Genomic DNA, 27,649 nt, shown 5'->3' with positions numbered 1-27,649 from the left:
ACCCTGTATAGGATTTTTGAGAAGTGGCTAGTGAGCTTGGACTGCCAACCTTGCCATTCAAACTCACTTTGCAGTATAGCACATTAACCCACAGTGCCACACCAGGACGCCAGTGTTGAAGCTCTCCAGTGTAAACATGCTAAAGCAAATGGAGTAAATAAGGAGGTAAAAGAGCTGAAAAGAAAATTTGAGAGCAGCTGAAGAAGAAAAAGTCAAATATTATAATGAAATTTACAAAGACCTGGAGTTAGAAAACCAAAAGGGAAGAACACATGCAGAATTGAAGAAAAAATTTAAGCTTCAGCTTGCAATATTGAAGGATTCTGTGGGGGCCCTGGTGTGGTGCTGTGGGTTAATGCACTTGACCGCAGGGTTAGTTTGAACTGCAAAGTCAGTGGTTGGAAACCAGCCGCTCCTTGGAAACTCTATACAGGGTTGCTATGAGTTGGAACCAACTTAACAACAACAATGTACAAAATATTGAATGATGCAGTAAGCATCAAAAGAAGATGAATGCACAGTCTCTGTACCAAAAAGTAATGGCCAATGTTCAATCATTTCAAGAGGTATCGTATGATAAAGAATCAATGATATTAAAGGAAGAAGTCAAAGCTGCATTGAAGGCATTGGCACAAAATAAGGCTCTGGAAATTGATGGTACTACAAAGTGAAATCTTTTAACAAGCTGATGCAGCACTGGAGGCACTCATCTATGTCAAGAAATTTGGAAGACAACTACCTGGCCAACTGATTGGAAGAGATCCATATTTGTGCCCATTCCAAAGAGAGGTGATCTCCAACAGAATGCAGAAATCATTAGACAATATCAATATTGCATGCAAGTAAAATTTTGTTTAAGGTAATACAAAAAAGGCTGTAACCATACATTGACAAAGAACTTTCTGAGGTTTATGCTAGATTCAGAAGAGGATGTGGAGTGAAGTGTATCATTGCTGACATCAGATGGATCTTGGCTGAAAACAGAGAATACCAAAAAGATGTTTACCTGTGCTTTATTGACTACGCAAAGGCTTTCGATTGTGCGCATCATGACAAGATTTGGACATCATGGAGAATGAGTATTCCGGAACATTCAATTGTGCTCATGAGGAATGTATACATAGAGCATGAGACAATTGTTTAAACAGAACAAAGGAACATCGAATGGTTAAAAATTAGGAAAGGTGTGTGCCAGGGTTGTATTCTTTCACCTTACTTATTCAATCTGTATGCTGAGCTAATAATCCAAGATCTGGATTATATGAAGAAAACGTGGCATCATGATTGAAGGACAATTCATTAACAACTTGCAGTATGCAGATGATGCACCCTGACTTGTGGAAAGCAAATGATAAAAAATCAACGACCACAGCTTTCAGTATACATTGCACTTCAATGTAAAGAAAACAAAAATCTTCGACAATGGACCAATAAAGGATATCAGTGGAGAAAACACTGAAGTTGAAAAGATTTCATTTTGCTAGGTTCAACCATCAGCACTCTTGGAAGCAGCAGTCAAGAATCAAATGATACATTGCATTAGGCAAACCTGCTGCACAGAACCTCTTTAAATGGTTGAAGAGCAAAGATGTCAGTTTGAAAACCAAGGTACGCCTGATCCAAGCCATGGTATTTTTAGTAACCTTATAGGAATATGAAAGTTAGTGAATAAGAAAGACCATGGAAGAATTGACACATTTGAGTTATGATATTTGTGGTGGTCATGTGTCTTGGCATCAGTTCCAACTCATATAGACCCTGCATAGTGTTTTCAAGACTAAATCTTTACAGAAGCAGAAAGACGCATCTTTTTCCCACTGTAGTAGTTTCAAACCACTGTTAGCAACCCGACTTGTAACCACTACGTTACCAGAGAGGAAAATATTAAAAGTACCATCAACTGCCAAAAGAACAAATCGATCTTTGTTGGAAGAAATATAGTCAGAATGCTCCTTGGAAGCCAGGAAAGTCAGACTTCATCTCTCACAAATCTGACATATTAATCAGGAGAGACCAGTCCATGGAGAAGGATATCATGTTTGGTAAAGTAGAGGGTCAGATAAAAAGAGGAAGACCCCCAACAAGATAGATTGGCACAGCGGCTGCAGCAGTAGGCTCAGGCATAGCAACCGTTGTGAGGTAGATGAAGGATCAGGTGGTGTTTTGTTCTGTTGTGCATAGGATTGCTATGAGTTTGTACTAACTAGTGGCACCTAACAATAACAACAACATAAAGAAAACAATCATCCCAACATAACCACAGCATCATGATAAATGGAGAAATGATTGAAGTTGTCTGGGATTTCATTTTACTTCGATCCATAATCAGTGTTCCTGGAAATAGCAGTCAAGAAATGAAGCAGCATACACAGTTGGTAAATCGTTTGCACAATACCTTCTTAATGAATTAAAGAGCCAAGATATAACTTTGAGAACTAAGGTGCACCTAACCCAACCATGGTATTTTCTGTAGCCTTATATGCATATGAAAGCTGGATAATGAACCAGGAAGACTAGAGAAGAATTGATACATTTGAATTATGATGTAGGAGAAGATTATTGAAAGTACCATGCCAGAAGAGCAAATAAATCTATTTTGGAAGAAGTACAGCTAGAATGCTCTTTAGAAAGCAAAGTCTCATGTACTCTGGACATCTTATCCAGAGGAACCAGTCCCTGGAGAAAGACATCATGCTTGGTAAAGTGGAGGGTCAATGAAAAAGAGGAACCCTCCACTCCCAACCCCCCAGAGAGATGAATTGAAACAGTAACTGCAACAGTGGACCAAACGGTAACAATTTTGAGGATGGTGCCCGACCCAGTGGTGCTGTTTTCTGTTGTGGCTTAGGGTCACTGCAATTCGGAGCTGACTCAGTGGCACCTACCAGCAACAATTTATATGTGGCTACATAGGCAGACAGTCAAGATGAACAGGTAAGTGCTGGCGGCCGGGGGGGCGGGCATGTGGGGTGTACCCTTTGGTTGTTTGATGATGCATACAGGGGATTGTGATGATTGCAGTGAAACAAAATACGATAGGATGATTTGGGGGGGTGGGGAGATGAACAGGTAAGAGTAGGCAAAATGACCATATATTGGTTTGGCAGACAACATTCATACAAATTTGTATGTGCTGTAAATATATCCATGTTTATAATAGAGCTAATGTAGCAAAAGTATGTAAACTTCCTAACCATAACCAAATACCTTGATGGAATGAGTCCTTGGGCTTGGATGCTTGAGACCATAATCGCAGGGAACATCAAAATCAGTTGACATAACAGTCCACAAAGACAGTTCTACATCAAACATCAGTGAGTAGTTACTGGGGCCTTAAAAACTTAAGAGCTTCCACGTAAGAACCAGTAGACCATGTGAATGAACCTCAGCTTCCATACCCCTGAAACCAAAAGTAGATGGTGCCTGACTGCCACTGCTCACCACTCTGAAAGGGATCACAATAGAGTGTCCTGGATGGAGTGAGAGAAAAATAATGAAATTCAAAATCATTGAAGGGAGAAAGAAAACAACAGACTTTAGGGTCTAGAGGGGAATGCAAGGTACAATTAGAGTTTGGCAAAAGAATGATGACATCGCGGAAACATGCAGGGAAGAGTGCAAGGGCTAAAGGGAGCAGAGGTAAATACTGTTACATACACAATTCTTCAATAATGGTGATCTGTTGGTAGATACGCAGATAGACACAGGCTGAATGGGTGTGGGAGACTGTAGAGTTGGAGTATGCGCACAGCTCTATAAAGACTTGATGGAAGATGTTTGTGCATGGGTATTAATCATTGCTACTAACAAATCCATGAATGTGACATAGCAAACGGGATGAATCTATGAAAACTTCAATGTTACCAAATACCTTGAAGGAATGTGTCACTGGGCCTGGGGTCTCAGGACCACAGTCTCGGGATATCATGGTCCAGTGACATAACAGTGTACTGAGATAGTATATTTCAGCCTGCTTTGGTGAATAGAGCCTTCAAAGGTCATGAGTGGTCATCTGTGGTATAACTTTTGGTTTCTCCCCATCAGAAGGAAAGAAGAGTAATTAAAGTTGAAGATGCATGGAAATAATTAGTCCAATGGACTAGTGGACCATGTGACCATCAATCTCCACAGCCCTGAGACCAGAAGAACTAAATGGTACCTGGTAACCACTACCAACTGCTCTTAAAAGATCCCATTAGAAGGTGAAGGTCCAGGATAGTCAGAGAAAATGTGGAACAGAATTCAAAATCATAAAAAAGACTAGGTTTATTGGTCAAATAGAAACTGGTGGAACCCAAGATTGTGGCCCTTGGTCTCTCTTCAGGTCTGGAACTGAACTTACCAACCACATGGCTCAATTTTCATCTAAACAAAATAGGTCTATAGAGAGGACAAGAACCATAGAATGATCAACCATTCTAGATAAAAGGGCATCAATTACTCAGAGATAAGGTTCAAATGGTTTGGAAAGAAGGATGAATGGAAACAAGAAACACAGGGAGGAGGTGATAAATTGAGGTGAAATGAAGTGAATGATTTATTCAATGTGAAACTGTCTTCTCTGTAAACATTCATTCAATTCAAAGACCAGGCTTACTGGTTTAATGAAAACTGGTAGAACACCTGAGTATATGGTCCTTGGTGACTCTTCAGGCCTGGGACTGAAGTCTCCTTCATAGCCTAAGTTTCAAGCAAACAATAGACAGGTGAAGTAATAGGTAAGTATGCATTCTTTAGAGTAATCAACTATGAGATAACAAAGGCAGTATTTGTCCTGTGATAAAGTTCAGAAGACAGAAAGGAATAGGAAAGACAGGTGAATGGACATGATTAACTCTGGGATCAAGTAGCTAGTGTGCTATTACAGTATGGAAATTGTAATCAGTGTCATGAAGCAAAATTGTTGAAAGGAAAAAGTTTGTTCTCTAGACATTCAAATCACAGAAAGAAAGTTAAAACAATTGTGCTAAGTAGATACTTTAAGAAGGTGATAAATACATCATTCCTTCTTGTTAGATATCAAGTTGGTTCTGATTCATAGTGACCCTATGTACAACAGAACTAAACACGATCCGGTCCTGCACCATCGTCACAATTGTCGTTACGTTTGATCCCATTGTTGCTGCCACTGTGTCAGTCTATCTTGTTGGGGGTCTTTTTCTTTTTCACCGACCTCCGATGACGGGTCCCTCTTAACTACATGTTTAAAGTAAGAGACCCGAAGTCTCACCATCCTCCCTCATAAGGTGCAGTTTGTACATCTTCCAAGACAGATTTATTTATGCTTTGGGCAGTTCCCGGTATTTTTAATAATCTCTGACCAGCATAATTCAGATGCATTAATTCTTCTGTGATTTTCCTTATTCATTGTGCAACTTTCACATGCATATGAAGTGGTTGAAAATACCATGGTTTGGGTCAGGTGCACCTTAGTTTTCAAGCTGACATCTTTGCTCTTGAACACTTTAAAGAGGTCTTTTGCAGCAGGCTTGTCTTAATTCATATGTCATTTGAATTCTTGACGGCTGCTTCCATGAATGTTGATTGTGGATCCAAGCAAAATGAATTCTTGGCCAACTTCAGTCATTTCTCCAATTATCTTGATGTTTTCCATGTGTATACGTGCAATCCATACCGAAGGTTGTGGTCTTTGAGATCTTCATCTGTAAGTATTTCAAGTCCTCTGCTTCCAGCAAGCAAGGTTATGTCATCTGCCAATCACAGCTTGTTAATGACTCTTCCTCCAGTCATGATGCCGTGTTCCTTTTCATGTAATCCTGCTTCTCAGATTATTTGCTCAGCCTACAGATTACATAAGGATACAACCCTGTCACACACCTTTCCTGATTTTAAAATATTCAGTGTCTCCTTGTTCAATTCTGTTAGAAAAGTTTGCTCTCTAAACATCCAAATCACATTAAAAAGTTAAAGTGGTGAATTGATCTAAACAGATTAAAAATAGAGAGTAGATAAGTTATTTTGAACTACTGCCTCTTGGTCTATGAATAGGTTCTTCCTGAGCAAGCAATGAAGTATTCTGGAATTCCCATTCCTTGAAATGTTATCCATTCTTTGCTTTGATCTACACAGTCAAATGTCTGCAGTCAGTAAAATGAAAGTAAACATCTTTCTGGTATTCTCTACTTTCAGGCAAGATTCATCTGATACCAGTAGTGATATCCCTTATTCTCTGTCCTTTTCTGAATCCCACTTGAATTTCTGGCAGCTCTCTATTGATGTATTGTTGCAACTGTGTTTGAATTACCTTCTGAAAAAAATTACTTTCATAATCCAGCTTTCACATGCATATGAGGTTATTGAAAATACCATGGTGATATTAATGATATTGTTTGATAAATATATCATTTATTACCCCACATAAAATTCATTCAGTCATTTTCCAACCTTACATATATCCATGGTCCTTAGGTTATAGTAGAGTTTAGAAATTCCCAATCTGGGACATAGTGAATACGGCAGCTTCTCGCATTCAATACGTGTATCTTATGTCTCTTGTATACGAAGTGCACTGCCAGGCTTGTGTATACAGTATGTTGTTCTTAAGTGCCGCTGAGTCATTTCCAACTCATAGTGACCCTAAATAGGGTCTGTACAGAGCAGCTGGTAGGTTTGAACTGCTGACCTTGTGGTTTGCAGTTTGGTGCTGATTCTACAGCAAGATACCAGAATCCGTCCGTATATAGTATGGTACACACAGTCTGTGGTGCATGCAAAACCTATAGAACATGTGTCTTGATAGCTATAATAAATGCCTGTTACTGCCCTATATCCGATGGATCTTGGCTGAAAGCAGAGACTATCAGAAAGATGTTTACCTGTGCTTTATTGACTACACAAAGGCTGTCAATTGTTTGGCTCATGATAAGCTATGGACAGCATTGTGAAGGATGAGTATTCCGGAACACTTAATTGTGCTCATGAGGATTCTGTACCTGAACCAAGAAGCAGTTTGAACAGAACATGGAACACTGAATGGTTTAAAATTAGAAAAGGTGTGCAACAAGGTTGTATTCTTTTACCATAGTTATTCAACCTGTATACTGAGCAAATAATCCGAGAAGCTGGGTTCTATGATGAAAAATGTGGCATCAGGATTGGAGGAAGACTCATTAACAACTTGTGATATGCAGATAATACAACCTTGCTTGCTGAAAGTGAAGAGAACTTAAAACATTTACTGATGAAGATCAAAGAGCACAGCCTTCGGTATGGATTACATCTCAATGTCAAGAAAACAAAACTCCTCACCACTGGACCAATAAACAATATTCTTATCACTGGAGAAAAGATTGAAGTTGTCAAGGACTTCATTCTTCTTGGATCAGCTATCAACACTCACGGAAGCAGCAGTCAGGAAATCAAACAACGTATTGCATTAGGCAAATCTGCTGCGCAAGACCTTTTGAAAATGTTGAAGAGCAAAGATGTAAGCTTGAGGACTAAGGTGCACCTGATCCAAGCCATAGTATTTTCAATAACCTCATATGCATGTGAAAGCTGGACAGTGAATAAGGATGACTGTAGAAGAATTAATGTCTTTGAGTTATGGTGTTGGAGGAGAATATTGAAAGTGCCATGGGCTGCCAAAAGAACCAATAGAAGTGCAGCCAGAGTGCTCCTTGGAGCCCAAGATGGCCAAACTTCATCTCTCGTACTTTGGACATATTGTCAGGAGGGACCAGTCACTGGAGAAGGACATCATGTTTGGTAAGGTGGAGGGTCAGAGAAAAAGAGGAAGACCCCCAACAAGATGGATTGGCCTAGTGGCAACATCGATGGACTCAGGCGTGGCAACAGTAGTGAGGTTGGCCCAGGATCGGGCAGTGTTTTGTTCTGCTGTGCATAAGTTCGCTAGGAGTTGGTACCGACTCAGTGGCACTCAACAACAACTGTCTTATGTATATGCTGTACTATCTATCTAAAATGTTTAGAAACAGTCTTTTATTATACTGTGCATGTCCTGAGTGTTGTAGTATTGTCTTGAATTTCTTTTGAAAGAATTTTCAAAAGTATTTTCTGTGAAGTGTATCATGTCTTCCCAAAAGGAACAAGATCAGTGCTAGTGATAGTAACTACCAGAGGTAAAGGAGAAGTATTAATTTGAAAGTAAAACAAAAGATTATTTAACAACACAATGGTGGAATCAGTAAATGCTATTACTTGTGATTTAGGCATGTTACACTTGACAATTATGATGATCATATTTATGAACAAAAAATTTGACTCCGTTGAAAGCTACAAGGCTAATGAAAGTGCAAGAGGGACTAATGTCAAATGAGAAATTGCTAATGATGTGGCTGAGGACCAAACAGGAGCCAGTCCCTCATGACATGGTGATAACCCTTGTTCAAGATACTTAAAAAACAGTACCAGACTATGATAGCATGTTGGTAGAACATCCAAATCACATACCGTTTTATTTCACAGGACATATCATAGATGTTAAGCAGTGCATGACTGATTTTTTCCAATATAGATTCATGGATTAGTTCTGTTTCTGCTTTTGTTTGTGTGCCCTCTAGTGGAGGTTTGGTTGAAGGGAAATTAGCAGAAAGTGAGACGAATAAAAGATTCTGTATCATCCAGAAAGTAGTTTAATTATGGTTTGGGTGGCACTGTGGGCTAAGGAGCTGGACTGAAAAGTCGTTTGAACCATAAGCTCCTTAAAAACCCTGTATAGGGTCGCTGTGGCTCAGAACCAACTTGACCCACTTAACAACAACAACATGACTATATAATGTACATAAACTTGATTCTTTGTAAGCAACTCTTAAATGTTAACAGTATTGAAGTTTGGTAGATGAAAGGGGGGGAATCACTCATCAATTAAATTGGTATTGGTTAAATACTTAATAGATGTTAATAAGAGATACAAGATCGAAGACCCAAACTCTGCCTCAAGAATTTGAAAATACTCTAAGAGAGATTAAAAAACCATAAGCAATTACAACATAGTAAGATTAGAGATAATAGAGGGTATGGTAGGAGAGTTTAGATGGACATGACTAGTGAATACTTCTGGAAGATACTTGTCTCGAACTCAGTTTTAAAGAATATTAACTGGGGATAGTAGAAACGAACATTCAATGAAGAAACGGGTCTATGCAGAGAAGGAGGCGATAATGTATTTCATTCAGGCGATTGTAAATAGTACAGTCAGTTCATGTGATGTTACAGTTGAAAATGAGTCAGAAGTATCCAATAGTTAGGAAATAGGACATGCTAACGAGCCCTGATATGGCTCTGTAGGATAAGCACTGGACATCTATCCACAATGCTACATGAAACCCTATACGGGGTCTTTATGAGTCGGAACCTTTTCAACAGCACTTAACAACAAAAGAATATGAGCTTTATCATGAATGGTATTCAACATTTGTAAGAAGAATAAGTGTGTGCTGGTTAATGTTCATTTGGGCTATGTTCAGTTGCACAAGTCTGTGATCCCTTAAGGGTGGGTTGTCTTTGTTTTAAGGGAAAGCAGCTCTTTTATTTATATTTTCAGACTCTTGCAGCACTGGACCACAGGTGGCAGCACCACCAGGCTGCTCCTGCTGCTCAAGCTTATCCCCGATGACTTCCTGTTAGGCGACTTGCACTGCTGGTGCCTATTTCTCTGGCCTACACCAATAGATGCAGGTCTGGAAATGGATTCCCGTAAAGTTTTGTGGGGTTTAACTTTTTTATTGAGACTTAAGTGATCATCAGTTTTAACAGTTTGTTTCATCCTGATTGCAATCCCCTCATTGTAACATCACTTATCTTATTTCCTCCCTGTGGTTCTTGTTCCCATTCATCCTTTCCCCACTCTTCTGAATTTTGTCCTTAAGTAAATTCTACCATTGTTCTCAAATGGTTGACCATTCTATGGTATGTTGTTGTTGTTGTTAAGTACCAAGTACCGTGGAGTCAGTTCTGACTCATAGTGACCCTGTACAGGGTTTCCGAGGCTATAAATCTTCACAGGAGCAGAACGCCTCATCTTTCTCCCACGGAACCACTGGTAGTTTCGAACAGCTGACCTTGTGGTTGGCAGCCCGACTTGTAACCACTGTGCTACCAGAGCTCCTTATTCTATGGTATACATACCTCTATAGCGTTGCTGTTCTCCCTATAGTCCTATCTATTGCTTGGTTGAAAACTGAGCCAGTTCCAGACCTGGCAGGTGACCAAGGGCCATAACCTTGTGCTTCTACCAGTTTCTGTGTGACCATTAAGCCTGGGTCTTTTTTTCTTAATGATTTTTAGTTTTGTTTCAACATTTTCTCTGGACCGTCGAATGTGATTCCTTTCAGAGCAGTTGGTAATAGTAGCCAGGAACCAGTTAGTCCTGGTGTCAGGGTTTCGGAGACTGTTGTTTATGTGGTCCGTTGAACTGGTTGGTTCCATGCATCTTCAATGTTTGTTATTCTTCTTTTCTCCAGACTAGGAGACAGCAATTGTTTCCCCTTATATGGTCGCTCATGAACTTTTAAGACCCCAGTTACTACTCACCAAGGTAGGATATAGAACATTGTCTTTGTGGACTGTTAAACCAGTTGATCATAGTGTCCCTCCAGATTGTGTCCCTAAGTGGCCTGGACCAGCAATTCATTTTTATCTGGAGTTTGGTAATGTCTAAGAAGTTATCGTAATTTGCCCCCTCTGTGCTCCACCACATTTATGGATATGTTACCAGCGAAGGTATATAGCCTGTGTCAAATCTTTATATGTGGGGGTACTCGCAGTCTCCCTCCCCCAGCCTTTCAGCTTGTGTATCTCTCCATGTATTTACCTGTGGATCACTGTTATAACAGGATTGTGCATATAATAGTATGTACCTGTGTTGCCTTTATCTCTTGCACTCCTCTTTGTGTCTTCCCCACCTTCTTCATTCTTCTGCAAACGTACCTCTGGCTGTACACTGCCTTCCTCATCGTCCAGTTTTTAACAACAACAACGTGATAGCTGGAGTCCTGGCATGGTGCTGTGGGTTAATGGCCTGGACTGCAACGTCAGTTTAGACCTCAAGGTCAGTGGTTCAAGCTCACCAGCCGCTCCTTGGAAACCCTGTATAGGGTCCCTATGAATCTTAAATGATTCAAAAGGCACTTTACAGCAACATTGTGATGACTGAAGTTGTGGTTGCCTTGGCAGGGTCAGACCAAATGATTTCACAGGCCAAACATTCCCCACCTCTGCTCTAGTCATTGTATCACTCCCTCTTCCCACCCACCCTTGGTAAACATCAAAGAATGTTTTTTGAATTGTGAAAAGATTTTCTTGATTTTTTTAATAAAAGTGATTTAATACAATATTTGACCTTTTGTGATCGACTAATTTCACTCAGCATAATGTCCACAAGATTCGCTTACGTTAAGATGTGCTTCCCAATTCATTACTTAGTGTTGTAGGTCTTATATATGCCTGTTTGCATGGTCTTACTCAATCACTTGGTTGGAATTTACGAAGACATTGGCTGGAAAAGCTATATTAAGTACATTCAAGGCACCACATCAGCTATGGGCTCTAGGCCCATGGATTGAGCAAAACTGAGTGCCTCTGGGTAGGTGGCTTGTTTGCAGAATGTACCCTTTGGGTACTCACAGACTGGCTACAAGAGCTTTGTAACACTTGCCAGAGCAGGGCAGAAGTCAAGGGGCCATGTGACCACGAAGCCGAAGACAAGACTGAGGTGTGCCTGCGGTATGGCACACAGGAGGCATTTCTGACTGGAGAACTACTGTGTCCTGAGTTTTCAGATCCTGAATTGCATCCTGTTCATTTCTGTAATAAACCCCACAATTGTGAGTATTGCTGTGAGTTCTGTTTGGCCGTTGCAGTGAATTACTAAATCTAGATGTGAAGTAGATACTGCTATGTATGGGAGGGATGGTTAGTGTCAGAATAGGGTAAAGAAGGTTGTAGGGTGGAGTCATACCTGACGTCCACTTCACAGGAATCCGTCTTAGCCTGATTTTGAATTTGATTCTCTTTCCCTTTTTGAAGCCAGGGAAAGTCAGTCATGGCTCCGAAGTGGTTTTTGCATGAGCAAATAATTTGAAAAACTGGACTACGTGAAGAAGACTGCAGCATCAGGTTTGAAGGTATGCTCATCAACATACTGCAATATGCAGATGATACACCTTGTTTGCTGAAAGTGAAGACTTGAAGCACTTAATTTACTGATGAAGATCAAAGATTATAGCCTTTAGTCTGGAGTACATCTCACCTTAAAAAAAAAGAGAAACAACTGGAACAATAAATAACATCTTGAAAAATAGAGAAAAGATTAAAGTTGTCAACAATTTCATTTTGTTTGGATCTACAAGCAGTGTTCATGAGAGTAATCAGATTTTCATTGAGCAAATCTACGAAAGACCTCTAAAGTGTTAAAAGGCAAAGATGTAACTCTGAGGACTACAGTGTATCTGACCTCAAGCCATGGTATTTTCCATCACCTCTTATGCATGCGAAAGTTGGACTGTGAATTGTTTTTGTTAGTGCCGTCTAGTTGGTTTGGACCCTTAGCGACCCTATATAAGTTTTCCAAGGAGCAACTGGTGAGCTTGAATCACCAACTTTGAAGTTCAGGCTGACTGTGCAGTCCAGCGCATTAATCCACAGCACCACAATGAATAAGGAAGACCAAATAAGAATTACAGTGTTGACAAAAGGAAACTAAATAAATATACAATGGACTGCCAGAAGAATGAACAAATCTGTGTTGCAAGAAGGAAAACCAGAATGCTCCTTAGATGTGAGGGTTATAAGACTTTGCCTCAAATAATTTAGATATGTTCCTGGAGACAGACATGCTGCTTGGTAGAGTGTCAAAGAGGAGGAACACCATCAGTGAGTTGGACTGACAGTGGCTGCCACAATGTGATCAAATATGGCAATGACTGTGAAGGTGGTACGTAGGTTCCTAAAAGTGGGAACCAATTTTACATCCCCTACAACAATAACAAGAGAACACAAAGTTCTAAAGCAGTCATAACACTAATGCTGAAATCTGATTTTTAAATGACCAATTAAAAAAACTATAATCTCAGTTCTGAGAGTAGAATGAATTAACAGCTAATTAAATAGTATGGTACATTAAATGAGTAATACAAGATACTCAAATGGGATCCGTTTCAGCTTATGCAAATACTAGGGAAACAATTTTTTTAAAGTTTACTATTATAATTGTTGCCGGTAAAACATTTTATAAAAATTAAAATCTGTTTCTGATTTTTATAACCTTGGTAAAATTAGACTAGATGATAGCTTTTTAATTTTATAAACATATCTGAAACTATAGCAGTTAATATACTTTATGAAGAAACTCTCCTAGAATTTAAGTTAATGTCAGGAATATGCACTTTAAAAAAACAAACATTGTTTTGTAAAATGTAAAGCAGTTTAATTATGTAACAAAAGATAATAGGCCAAATAATAGCAGTAACTAATAATAGGGAGCCCAGGTGTGGCACTGTAGGGTAAGCAGTAGACTGCTAAACCACAAGGTTGGTGGCTCAGACCCACAGCTGCTCCTTAGAAACCCTCTGCAGGGTTGCTGAACTGCATTTAACAACAACAACAACAATAATAATAGAAAACGTTTTCTTGTTGCTAGTTCTGTTTTAGTTGCTCAAAAGATTATCTATCTCATGATAGCTAATGGTGACATCACAGTGTTGTTTTGTTGTGTGCCTTTGGGTTGATTCACTTCACAGTAACCTTTAATGACAGAGTAGAACTTCCCTACCTAGACTGGAATCTGTTTTGTTTTTCTTTAAAGTTTTTATTGTGATTTGAGTGAAAGTTTACAGGGCAGATCATCAGCTTTACATTCAATAAATCATATACTTTGTTTCATTACAGTGATTATAATCCCCTCCATGTACCATCAGTTATAACAGTATTTCTCTTTATTCATTTTAGTTTTTGTTTGTTTGTTTTTTAACACTCAGGCATGTATAACAATTTAAACCACCAAAGGGCACATTCTGAAAGCGTGCTCCTGGCTGCCAGCTCTCAGTCCCTCTCTTTCTAGAGTCCATAGGCTGTAATCTTTATGGAAGGAAATGGAGCCACTGGTGAGTTTAAATCACAGACCTTTCAGTATCAGCCAAGGACTCTTTAATAACACAAGTGGTGGTGGTGGTTATGTGCTGTGGAGTTGGTTCTAACTCATAGCCACCCTGTACAGGGTTTCTGAGGCTGTAAATCTTTACAGGAGCAGAAAGCCTCATCTTTCTCCCATGGGACAACTGGTAGTTTCAAACTGCTGACCTTGCTGTTCGCAGTCCCGATTCGCAACCACTAAGGTACCAGAGCTCCTTAATAACACAAGTAGTTGCCACAAATGTAAAAACTACTACTAAGTTCTTTTAAAGTTGTAGAAACTGAGACTGAGGGTTAAAAAAACTTGCCTAAATTGACATAAGCCAGCAAATGGTGGCAACTAGATTTGAACCTAGGCAGTCTGATTTCAGAGTTCTAAGTTAGTGGTCAGCACACCTGTTAATTTGTATTGGAACTTAGTCGAGCTCATTCACATATGCATTCTTTATGACTGCTTTCATGTAGAGTTGAGCATTTGTAGCAGAGACCATATGGCCCATGCTGTTGTTATTTGCCATGAAGTCAGTTCATTGTTATTGCTAAGTACTGTGGAGTTGGTTCCGACTCATAGTGACCCTGCACAGGGGTTCTGAAGCTATCCATCTTAACGGGAGCAGAACGCCTCATCTTTCTCCCACGGAACCGCTGGTAGGTTCGAACTGCCAACTTAAGGTTAGCAGTCCGATTCGTAACCACTATGCTACCAGAGCTCCTTGAAGTCAGTTCATAGCAACCCTGTATAGGGTTCCAAGGCTATAAATCTTTACAGGAGCAGTAAGTTTCATCTTACTCTCGCAGAACCGCTTGTAGTTTCAAACCGCTGGACTGTGAGATTAGCAGCCCAATTTATAACCACTCTGCTACCAGAGCTCCTTCATGAGCCTAAAGTATTTACTATCTTACCCTTTATGGAAAACAGGTAAAAAGCTCATAAGCCTAAAGTATTTACTATCTTACCCTTTATGGAAAAAAAAAAGTTTCTGATTTTTGCTTTACATCATTGAACTGCCTTTTCTTAAACTATGGTTTTTTTAATTAAGAAAGAGAAGATTAAATTATAATTGTCTAGATGATATAAAATATGCTTGATAAACCCATATAAATAACTGAGGAAACTGTTAGAAATAACAATCATAAAGTGAAGTAGTCGTTTTCAGTACTTAGTGTAAAATTCAGTTGGTTTCCAGTTTATAAATAATACACAGTCTGAGACTACAGTGAAGTAATAGATCCCATTCTCAGTAGTAAAAAGCATAAATATGCAGAGATAAGTCTACAAGAAATACGAAGGACCTAAATGTTAAGATGATATTAAGTGAAATGAAAGATTCTATATCATGTTCTTGGCTAGGATGACTCAGCATTTAAAATGACATTTGTTTTTTATCTAAATTAATTTATAAAATTAGATATTCCATCAGAATGTCAAGAGTATTGTTTTAACTTGATGAAATGATTCTGAAAATTCTGGAAGAAAAACATGATACTCCCTTCCCCCCCCAAAAAAATAGAGGCCCAGGAATTCTCTGAAAATTAGGTTTATGACTTCAAGATGTTAAACTGAGCATATACTGAAGTCTTGCCCTTTCATACCAAGTTACAGATATCAAACATATTAAAATATTTTAGTGAATTTCTACTTGAAACAAGAACAGAAATTATCTTTGGAGTGGGAAAAGGGTAAACTCGCTAAAGAAACATGGAATCCACGGCAATCTGTAAGAGCTATTTCCTGGTAGACTAAGTCACGGCTGCTATCTCAAGGCAGCCATTCATGGAAGATTTTGACAGACCAGAGGATGAGTGCACAAATCATCCAAATGAGGAAAATCTGAGTATCAGATTGCATGGAGGGGATTGGAACCATGGCAATGAGACGATATACAATAGAATGAATGTAAAACTAATGTTCTCCCATGTAAACTATCACATAATTCACAATAAAACATTTAAGGAAAAGAGAAAAAAAATCTATCGTACATAAGGACAACAAATGCAACAAAAGAATCACTTAGAGAAAGGAGAAAATAGAATAATCTAAAAGGGTTGTTAAAATAAGTATCTTTACCTATGAGCCGTCTGTTGTTATTGTTAAGTGCCTTAGAATCGGTTCTGACTCAGAGTGATCCTGTATAGGCCTTCCTAGGAGCGACTGCTGAGCTTAAACCTCCAACCTTGCAGTTCAAACCAACTTTGCAGTCCACTGCATTAACCTGCAGCGCTACACCAGGACTCCTGTGGTACTCTGAAATGACTCCGGAGCTACCTGTAGTACTCTGAAATTACTTGATAAGGCTTTTCTATCCAACGTCTTCTTAATGCCCACCAAATGATTGGGTTGTTCTTGTTGGTAAGTGCCGTCAAGTCAGTTCTGACTCAAAGCAACCCTGTATAGAGTTTCCAAAGAGCGACTGGTAGGTTTGAACCACCAACCTTACAGTTAGCAGCGTAGTGCTAATCCTACAGTGCCATACCATGGGACCACAAAAATAGGTTGTGTAGGACTCTTAACACCAGAATTGGTTAGTTTGCTATCACTCGAGATTTAAAAAGAACCATCTCAGAAGCAGGAACAGACAATCCCAGAACATGCAAAAAGAAGAGCCATGAGGCAGAGGCAGCGCCTTGGAGACAGAGCAGCTGTGAGCTTAGCAGCTCATGGACCTTGTAAAGCTGCGTGCCTACCTTTAGGAGACTGGCTGCCAGAGTATGCCTTTTGGGTGTTTACAGACTGGCTGTAACACATGCCAGAGCGGGTCAAAGACCAAGGGGCCACATGACTGACAGGCCAAATATAAGATGAAGCTTGCCTGCAGTACAGCAAAAAAGAGGAGTTCCTGAGTTATTTCTGATCCTGAATTGTATCCTGTTCACCTTCCTGATATATTAGCCCCGTAATTTTAAGTATTCTGAGTTCTTTGTGGCCATTGCAACAGATTACCCAATATGAAGCAGAGGATGCTGTGGGAGGGATGGTTGGTGTCAGAAGAGGGGAAAAAAAGATGAAGGGTGGAGGTATGTTTGAGCTCTGCCTCATAGGAATTGGCCTTGGGCTGTTTCCTCCCCTCTTGTGAAGCCAGAGGAAGTCAGACATGGCCCCATGCTGTTTTGCACCACCACATATCAAGGTTTCTCTTTGTCAAATATTTTATTGTGTTTTCAGTGCCAGTTTACACAACAAATTATGTTACTATTTGACAGGTTCTATACTAACTGTATTCTGGTAGCTCTGTTTCCAGCACTCTAGTTTCCTTATATCTATAGCTCATCTTTGCTTTGGTGTAACTATAGACCTTTTGGTCTCATAAGTTGGTATTGGTTAGTGGAGGGTTTTTTTCCCAATTGTTTTCCTCAGATGGAGTCCTTGAGTAATAAATATACTTTTTGGGTTCTTTAATTTCCTTGAACATGTTATAAACTATTATATTCCCTAATATAAAGTAAGTATTTCATTAGGGAATTTCTCATGTAAATAATGTATTTCATGAAAATTTCTCTAAATAATCCCAGTCTTTGGGTAGAAAAGAACAACTACATGCTGTGTAGTTATCTAATTCATATAAACAATTTGGTAACAGCAGTAAGGATGTTATAATACTGAAAGGTCATTTTTAAAGTTTTTACTTAGTTATAAACCAAATACCTGTTGTCTGATTAAATGACAAAGTTAAAGTAATCTAAAATTACATATATAATAAAAGGGAAAACTTGCTAAAGTTTGATAAACCTGTATAGATCACTGCTGTAAAATAAGCACTCAATCATAAAGTTGGTTTCAACCACAAGATCGGGGGTTCAAACTCACGAACTGCTCCTCAGGAACCCTTTACAGGGTTGCTGAGGGTCAGAACTGACTCAACAGCACTTAACAACAAGAAGTCCATAGGAGTCGTGGTGTGGTACTGTATACGATAAAGCATTGAACCACAAGGTCAGCGGTTCAACATTACCAGCCATTCCTCAGAAACTCTGAGTCAGAACCAACTCAGCAGCACATAACACCAATACAATTACGTTGTAGTAAAATGGTTTTTCACTTTTGTTACTTGTTGTTGAGTTCCAGTGAGTTGTTTCCAACTTGTAATGACCCAGTATAGGGTTTCCAAGGAGTGGCTGATGAGTTTGACCCGTCAACCATTGCAGTCTGCAGTATAGTGCTTAACGAGCGGCATCACACCAGGATGATGTGGTGCTGCTGGGTTCAATGATTCCTAAAATCACTGTATATGTATTATCTTCGTGGGAGTCCTAGTGTGGCACTGTAGGATAAACACTCAACCACAAGATTAGTTTTAACCGCAAGTCATTAATTCAAACTCAACATCTGCACCTTGGAAACCCTATACAGGGCCACTATGAGTGGAACTGGTTCAAGACAGCACTTAACAACAGCAACATTATCTTCTTTGGGATTCTACTTGTTGAAGTTTCTCCAGAAATTTTGCACTCATGTTCATTGAATATTATTGGGCTGTAGTTTTTGGTTTGTTTTTTCCTTTTATAACTCTGGTTTTAGTTAGTAATTCTGGCCTTAGAGAACTAGTTGGCAAACATTTATTTTTAATTTTTGGAGGTGTTTATATAGTTATTTGTATTATTTGTTAACTGTCTTCCAAATTAATCATTGAAGACACCTGGGCCTGTTGTTTTGTTAGAAGATTTTTAGTTACTAATTCAGATTTTAAAGTAAATATAAGGCTATTAAGATGATTTCTTGAGTGAGCTATGAGTATGTCCTTAAGAAATTTATCCATTTTATTTAGTTGTTGAATTTATTGGCATAAATTTATTCAAAATATTCTTTTATATTTTTAAAATTTGGAAGTTCTATGTGACTTTTTTCAGTCCTGGTGCTGGTCATTTATGTCTTAATTTTTTTTTTTTATCAGTTTTATTGTTCTAGGGATTTATCAGTTTTATTGTTCTTCTCTCTAAGGACGTGAATACAATGAAAGAAAGAGCCACATAAAGATCTGAGGGATGGTGAGGGAACGATACAGTCTCTGAGAAGAAAAATAACTTGACATTTACAAAGAGAATAAACTATAAGAGGCCAAGAATGGAACCAGGGAGGTAGTTGTAATAATTTAAGTTATAGCAAGATAATGATGTCTTGAACTACTTTGGTGGCTAATGAGGTGATGACAGATGTCAAATTCAGCATGTATTACGAAGGTAGAGCCAGTAGAACTTACTGATGGCTTACACATGGAGTGATGACGAGAAGAATCGTGAGTGGTGCTCTCAGGCCTGACCAATGCGGTGAATGGTGGTGGCATCATGAATTAGGAAATTGGGAGTATGTGTGGGCTGTTGAGCAAAGAATTGGGATGGAGGAGAGACAGCATAGGTTGATTTAAACCTTAACATTCTGGATGATTAATTTACGTAGTACTTTTTTCTGTTGTATATATTTTATATGTTTGCTTGTATTTTCCAGGATATTCATTCTTTGCTTTGTAAAAATTGTTTTATCTTATAAAGCCACTATGTGGGAAATAATTCAAGGTAGATAGGTAATGCTTTACAACTACCTTGTTAAGTGCTGTTGAGTCAGTTTTGACTTACAGCAACTCTGCATAGGGTTTTTAAGACTGTCTTTGCAGAAACAGCCTCATCTTTCTCCTACAGAACAACTTGTGGTTAGTAGTGCAGTGCTTTTCCTACAAAATTACTGTGCTCCCCTTAAAGATGCCTAATGTATTTAAAATCAAACATTTAAATTGTAATATACTAGGAAATCTTCAATGTCACGGAATTATACTTGTAAATACGGTTGAGTTGGTATATGGCTTGCTGTGTATATTCTCAACAACAAGATAAAAAGTTGTGATATAAGAGTACTAGGAAATAGAAGAAGCAGATATTTGTGTGAGTCTTCTTGTGCTAAAGATTTTGGTGTAGAGTGACCAGATTTAGGATGTACTTTATGTTAACAAGCCTTGTAGAGAAATTGTTAAAGGGGAGTAACGAACATGTGCTCCCTTAGTGAGAGAACACTAGATTTTGAAATTGTTGAATTTGTTATTTCCTTGGGTTCTTTGTCTATAAGTCAGATATTGGGGATGACTTAATGACTTAGGAAGATGGGACCCAGCATCCCAGACCTCCTTTAAAACAGACCAAGATTTGTCCCACTAGAATCTTCCTGGTGTTCTTTGGTGTGTTAGTGAAAACTGTGTGTCACCTTGGTCAGACTATGATTCTCAGTGGTTTCGCAGTTATTATGGAAACCCCCTCATAGGTAGGTAGGTGGATGCATGGATGGATGATCTGATAAAGCTTGCCCTCTTTTGGTCCTGCATCCAACTCAGCATCCACTGACCTTTGATTCCTGGCATGTGAGCCAGCAGCCTGCCATCAAACCTTCAAAATTTGCCAGTTCCTAAAGTCCCAGGTTAACGAATCGGGCTGCTAACTTTAAGGTCGCCACTTTGAAACTAACAGCTGTTCTGCAGGAGAAAGATGAGGATTTCTACTTCCATAAGGATTTGCAGCCTTGGAAACCCTGTGCAGGGTCACTATGAGTCGGAACCGACTCCACGGTACTTAACAACAACAAAGTCCCATGAGCCAGGTACCTGCTGTCTGACCTGTTGGTTATGGTTTCATCGGCTCCTGAAATCACATGAGTCAGGAGAAGCCTCCAGCCTGATGCTTGACCCACAGATTTGGGACTTGCCAGTCTCCACAACTATGTAAGCTATGTCCTTGAAATAAATCTATCTGTATATGTGTATGCATGTGTGTGTGTGTGTGTGTGTGTGTATGTGTGTATATATATATACACACACACACACACATGCACACACACGCAGTGCCCAAGTGTGGCACTGAGGGTTAAATACACTGGACTGCAATGTCTGTTTGAGCTTCAAGGTTAGCAGTTCAAGCTCACCAGCTGCTACTAGGAAACCCTATACAGGGTCGCTGTGAGTCGGAACTGACTCGATGGCACTAACAACACCTCTCTCTCTAAATGTGTGTGTTGTTGTTGTTAAATTCCATCGAGTCGGTTCTGACGCATAGCAACCCTGAACAGGGTTTCCGAGGGTGTAAATCTTTATGAGAGCAGAAAGCCTCATCTTTCTCCCGCGGAGCAGCTGGTAGTTTCGAACTGCTGACCTTGAGGTTCGCAGCCCGATTCATAACCACTACGCTACCAGAGCTCCTTGAATGTGTGTGTGTGTGTATGTTTATGTATATATATACACATATACATACTCGGAAACCTTACACAGGGTCGCCATGAGTGGGAACCGATTCCACAGCACACAATCACCACCGTACTTATATACTATATATATATATATATATAGTTCTTTTGCTCCTAGAGAACCTAGCCTAAGACATTTGCAGTATTTCCAGAAGCTGACAATATTAGAATTATTAAACTATGGGGCTCATCTCTTTCTTGACTGAGAGTAAGATTCCTAGTCATGGTAAAATTTTTCAGTCCCAGCCTAAAGTAGAGTTATACTACATTAAAAAACAAAACAAGAAAGCTTTGCATTTCCTTTTTTTTTTTTTTTAATGTTCAAGATTGTGCTAAATGTAATAAACATGAGCAAATCCTGTGAGAATAGGGGCATTATTTGTGTTATTTAGTATTTTTAGCAAACGTGTAATGTTCATACTTTGATAATTTTTAAGTGAATATGAAAATAACACTTCAAATGAAAACGTTGTCATTCTAGTGAGTTTTGTTTTTACGATTTCTTCACTAGAGGGCGCTGTGTACGCATTCAATACATTCAAATGTCAGCTCACTTTTACTTATTTGCTGGGAGATTGAGTTTTTAAATCACCTGATTTATTACAAGTTTTCATTGTTGTCAAAGCAAAACAGATGGTAATGTATATGGATAAATTAATGAAATTGAGCAGTTGTTAATGGCAGTATTAACACCAATTCTTCCTTTCCCCCCTCTTTCTCAGGAGATTAATGACTCCAGTCATGTATGCTGCACGAGCTGGTCACCCTCAGGTGGTTGCTCTTCTTGTTGCTCATGGAGCAGAAATTAATACCCAGGATGAGAACGGTTATACTGTGAGAATCACTTTTACTATGTTATTTTTTATTTCTATGACTGATATCAGTGATCCACAAAATGAGTTTTAAGTAGTAATAACTATAGAAAGATGAATATAATTTTTTCTTCCTTCGGTGAAGAAAAGTTCAGCTGAAATAGAAGAAAATAATTATTTGATTCTGTTGTTATCACTCCTGAAAAAAGAAGTTATAACTACAAAGAATTCAAATACACTTAAGAATTCTTTTGTTGTAGAAAAACCTCCTTGATTAGTACAGCACCATTTTACTGTGTAAAAGCACTGGCAGACTGCTTTTGCAATTAAACCTTTGAAACATTGTAAAATGAATAGACTCCATCATTCTGTTGATTAGCCATCTTCAGTTTTTTATTATTCTGTAGATGCAGTTGAAAACTCTGTATTATGCATATTTTTCTTATGCAATAAATATCCTCCCTCCACTCTGTTGCACAGGCTTTAACATGGGCAGCACATCAGGGTCATAAAAATGTTATTTTGAAATTGCTTGAACTTGGAGCTAATAAAACGCTACAAACCAGTGATGGAAAGACACCAAGTGAGATTGCAAATAGAAATAAACATCTAGAGGTATTTTCCTATATATTTTTCTATGGCATATTGACATTATCATTTGTAGCACTTCTGTATTATTTTGTTAGAACTCACAGTGAAATAATATTTAAATTATATGCAGTATTTTTTTCTCTAACCAGATCATGGAAATTTTGTTTTTTATGGTATTCACCCTTTATTAAATAAGCAGGCATAATATAGTCCTAGAATTAAAATTGTTATACACTATTTATTGAAACATTTGAAACTGGTCTCAATTTTTAAATATGAATGTATTGAAAAACCTAGTGAGATGTCAAAATTTGAACATGTAATTGAAGTACTGTTTTGTCATTTAATTCATAGGTATAAAACAAGTTAAAAATTAAATTCTTTAAGCAATACGACACACACACACACACATATATATATATATATATTACAAAGCAAATAGTTGCGTAATCAGCGAATTTGGTATATGAATTACTGTCGTTCAGATGTTAAGAGTCAATAGTAAATATTTACCATATGTTAGACTGCTGATATAGACAGTCTGAACTTTAAAGCTTTTGGTCAAAGGTCTATAATTTGTAATCTAAGATCAAATGGAGTATAATCTTAAATAATCAAGTTATGTTAAAGAGACTGCAATTAATGTCACAAAACAAAAAAATGTAGAAATATTTAAAAGGAAATGTTCTGTAAACTTTTACTCAAACCACAATTTTTTTTAAGAAAAAAAAAAGCTTAAGATTTTTTAAAAAGCTTAACTTTTTAAAACTGAGTTTCCTAATTTGAAATGACTTTCCAAAGGTGTCCTCATACAATCATTAGTTTCCACCACTCAACACTGTGTGAAAAACTTTAAAGCGGTCTGATAAATCTATCAACCATTTTCCAAATAAAAGCTACATTTCTAAAATTATTCTAGAGTAAATGTTATTGATGTTCTGTGACACTTCTACATGAAATATGCAGTTTTTCTTTTAAAATTAGAAAACTTCCATTTGGTTTACTACATTAATAAATTTAGGGTTGATGACCCCAAATTTGACTATAGCATGAAGTTTGTGAATATCAAAGGTTAAATGTTGTAAGTCATCATTCACTTCTTTAAGTGAGATTTGATCTTGGATGTTGGCTAATTACATTTCCATGTTTTTAATGTGACATACTGTGACCTCCTAAGCAGTTAATTTTTAAATTAAGAAATTTCATCGCACATCTCTTTGAGTTGTAGAATTGCAATATGTATACATTTAGTCATGCTTACTACTTCCTTCCCATTTAACGTGTATCTGTCTCTTAAGAACACTTAATGTTTAATCTTTTTGAGTCACTTGTCAAAATGGAACTTATTTTTGTTATATAGCTCTTGATAATATTGTTATAATTGTTATTTTCCTTTATTACTGTTATGAATTAAATGTTCTTTTTTCTTATTACTTTAGGAAGTATTTATTTGGTTTTATAGAAGTTGTTCTCAGGGTATTAAGTTGTAAAGGTATATTTATTATCCCTCTCATCTTGAAAATTTTCCTTTTTAGGAAAAAAAGATACCTTTCTTGATATAAAACATTCATATGTTCAGTTTCTTTTAAGTAGACATGATAGTACATAATAATAATAACTACTTGAATGACTTGCTCAATTTTTCAGATCTTCAGGTTACTTTCTTTGACATTAAATCCTTTGGAAGGAAAGCTTCAACAAGTAACTAAAGAAGAGACTATTTGTAAACTGTTTACAACAGATTCTGATAAAGAAAAAGATAGTATATTTAGGTAACATGACATGTTTTATTTCAAACCAGTACCTACAAATGAGTAAAATTTGTGCATGCTTTTATTACTTGTGGTAAATGTGGGGCTAGTCACTTAAAATCTGTATTTTTGACTTACAATCTTTTTTTTTTTTTGCTTAGAAATGTTAGGATTTTAAGTGCTCTATTCTATAGAACATTAAGAGGTTATATCTATGGGTAGCAATACTAAATACTTTTGGCTTTAAATGTAAACTTTAATGAAACTATATTAACACTAAAACTCATTTTTGAATGGTTGTAAGGTTTACTTAGGTTAGTGTTCAAACTGTACTACGCCTTCCTTTCTCATTCTTTTTAGCATACTTCTGATTTTATATACTAAAGTGAAAAATAATGTATCCTTCCCTGAATACAATGGTGCATTTTGCAACCACAAAACTATTCTATATTTACCCATATTTAAAATGGTAATTTATTTTTTACTTACTGTAGAATTAAATAACTTGAATTGTGTGTAGATTATCCAACAAAGAGTGGTAAATATTCATGGGAAAGATAAGCTCTATTTTATCATCATTTTCTGTTATATCGTCATTCAAGAAACCTTGGTCATTCTTTTGATATAGCATAAACGTCATGTATAATGGTATTGTGCATGAAATTATTCTTAGACTCACTCTTATTCCTTTTCTGAAATCTGTATATACCTGTGTATATCTACATAATGTTCTGGTCTCAGATTGACATTACTGTAAATATTCATAGTTCATATGCAGCGTTTGGAGAGTTGGACATATTTTTACATGGTCTTGGACTAGAACATATGACAGATTTATTAAAGGTAAGATTTCCATTTGCTAACTTACAGTTAAGTTAATATACTTAATTATTTGGGTATGACATTCTATTTTAATTCATAAGCTTATGGAGAAATGCCAGTTGCACTTCCTCTCATTTATGTTACACCTCATTTTAATTACATAGTGAGCGTTTCTAGATTTGTTTCCAAAATTTGCATATATTTAAAATATGATTTTAGGAACCCTGGTGATACAATGGCTAAGTGCTTAGCTGCTGACATTGGTTCAAATCCACTAGCTGCTCAGTGGGGGAAAGCTGTGGTAGTCTGCTTTTGTAAAGATTGTTGTTGTGATGCTGTAACATGTTGTTGTTGTGCTGTAAATTCAGTTCTGACTCATCATGACCCCGCGTAGCATTTCCGAGTTGCGCCTGATGAGTTTGAGCTGCCTGCTTTGAGGTTCAATCTGACCTTTCAGTCATTGCCTATGTACAGCGTCACTGGCCTCCTTACAGCCTTGGAACCCCCTCGGGTAGCTCGGCTCGGGCCACTATGAGTTGGAAGGGACTATATGGCAGTGGGTTTGTAAACAATTTTATTCAATGTAAGATAAGCACTGAACTAGAAATCAAATGATGTGTGCTCTAAACACACCAGCAGCGCCTCAGAAACCATGTATAGGGTCGCTTTGATTCAGAATCGACTTGTCAGAACCTAACGACAACAGCCTAATAATTCACAGAATTCCATTCATGTTATGTGTAAGTGGCTTGTGGGTTTGAACTGCCCCAGCCCTTCAATTAGCGTTCCATTGCTTATCTTATAGTACCACATTAGACCCCACATTCTGTTGATGCCCTTCTAAATAACCCAAATTGAGATGCATTGTGTAATCTTGAAACTTCTTTCTATCTGAGAAATATTAAGTATAAATATTATTAATGGTTTGATTTGATAAAATTAGAAATTTAAAATGTTTATAGAACATTATTTTATCAAACTGTTTTTCGTTTTTACGTAAGCAATTACATATTATAATTATTTTCTTTGAATCTAGAAAACTAGCTATATTTCTATTTTTGTTGTTAAGTGCCTTCAAGTCAGATTCAACCCATAGCAACCCTATATAAGGTTTCTGAGGTGTTTTCAAATCTTTGTAGATGTGGAAAACCTCCTTTTCCACATGTAGCGGCTGGTGGGCCTAAACCTTGTGGCTTGCAGTCCATTGCTTATCGTTGTTGTTGTTAAGTACCGTGAAGTTGGTTCCGACTCATAGTGACCCTGCACAGGGTTTCCAAGGCTGTAAATCCTTACGAGAGCAGAACGCCTCATCTTTCTCCCATGGCACAGCTGGTAGTTTCGAACTGCCGATCTTGAGGTTAGTAGCCCGATTCGTAACCACCACAGGTGAATCTATATATAGTAACTTTTATTGCGGTTACCCAACAGTATAGTTAGGTCCTAACCCCTCTATGGAGTTAAAAGTTGAGAAGTTGAGTGTATATAACTGACTTTCTGTTACTTTATTAATACTGAAATATACTGTTTTTCCTCTTCTGCAGGAAAAAGATATATCGTTAAGACACCTTATGACCATGAGAAAAGATGAATTTTTAAAGGTTAGTATCAATTTCAAAATTTTCATACATACTCTTTTAGGAGTCTTTCTGCTCTCATAAAGATTTACAGCTTCGGAAACCCTGTACAAGGTCACTGTGAGTCAGAACCGAGTCATCGGCATACCACTACCACCAACACCACCATTCTAGTTGTGGGTGCTTATACTTTCTTATTTAAAAATTCCTTGAGCCACAAACTGATTATCTTTCACTACATTCTTGATTAAAAATTAAAATCCCACTGCCATCAAATCCATTCCAACTCATAGTGATCCTGTATAAGGTTTCAGAAAATGGACATTTTTACTGGAGTGGACAGCCTCCTCTTTCTTCTGTACAGTGGCTGGTGGATTTTAACTGCCAACCTTGTGGTTAGCAGCGCAGCATCTAACCCACAGTGCCAGATTTTGATTATGGATTCGAAATCAAAACAGCTATTGTTAAATTTGGAACTGAACGAGGTGCGAGAACTGCGCAGACCTGGTGGAGGTATTAAATGAAACCCAGATCACGGAGCGGTGGGGTGAGAGGTGTCTGGAGCCCAGGTCGATGGGGGAGGGGGGAACGCTGCCTAGTGGGAAGAGACTGCAGCGGCCAGTCAGGCTGTCCTACTTACCCTGGACGCAAGGGCGCTGTCCCGGCCTAGCCCTTGGATCGTAACTTTGAGGCGGGCTCGACCAACTTAGAGACCCATAAGCGCAGCCCAAAGCGTCTCATTACAACCCTGTCGCACCTGCTGCGCTTCCA

General features: G+C 38.0%; 1 protein-coding gene across 1 annotated transcript in view; it reads left to right on the top strand.

Moving 5' to 3' along the window:
* Positions 1-27,649, top strand: part of ASZ1 (ankyrin repeat, SAM and basic leucine zipper domain containing 1) — an 89,480-nt gene that overhangs the window by 31,845 nt on the left and 29,986 nt on the right. Inside the window, exons 5-9 of the mRNA XM_006859314.1 lie at positions 22,051-22,162; positions 22,621-22,755; positions 24,379-24,503; positions 25,250-25,325; positions 26,846-26,902. Of these exons, the coding sequence (XP_006859376.1) occupies positions 22,051-22,162; positions 22,621-22,755; positions 24,379-24,503; positions 25,250-25,325; positions 26,846-26,902 (505 nt within the window). The remainder of the gene's footprint in view (positions 1-22,050; positions 22,163-22,620; positions 22,756-24,378; positions 24,504-25,249; positions 25,326-26,845; positions 26,903-27,649) is intronic.

This window comes from Chrysochloris asiatica, unplaced genomic scaffold (assembly GCF_000296735.1).
Source record: "Chrysochloris asiatica unplaced genomic scaffold, ChrAsi1.0 scaffold00032, whole genome shotgun sequence".
Taxonomy (NCBI): Eukaryota; Metazoa; Chordata; class Mammalia; order Afrosoricida; family Chrysochloridae; genus Chrysochloris; species Chrysochloris asiatica.
Note: the sequence above shows the minus strand (reverse complement) of the source record. Positions and strands in the feature narration are given on the sequence as shown.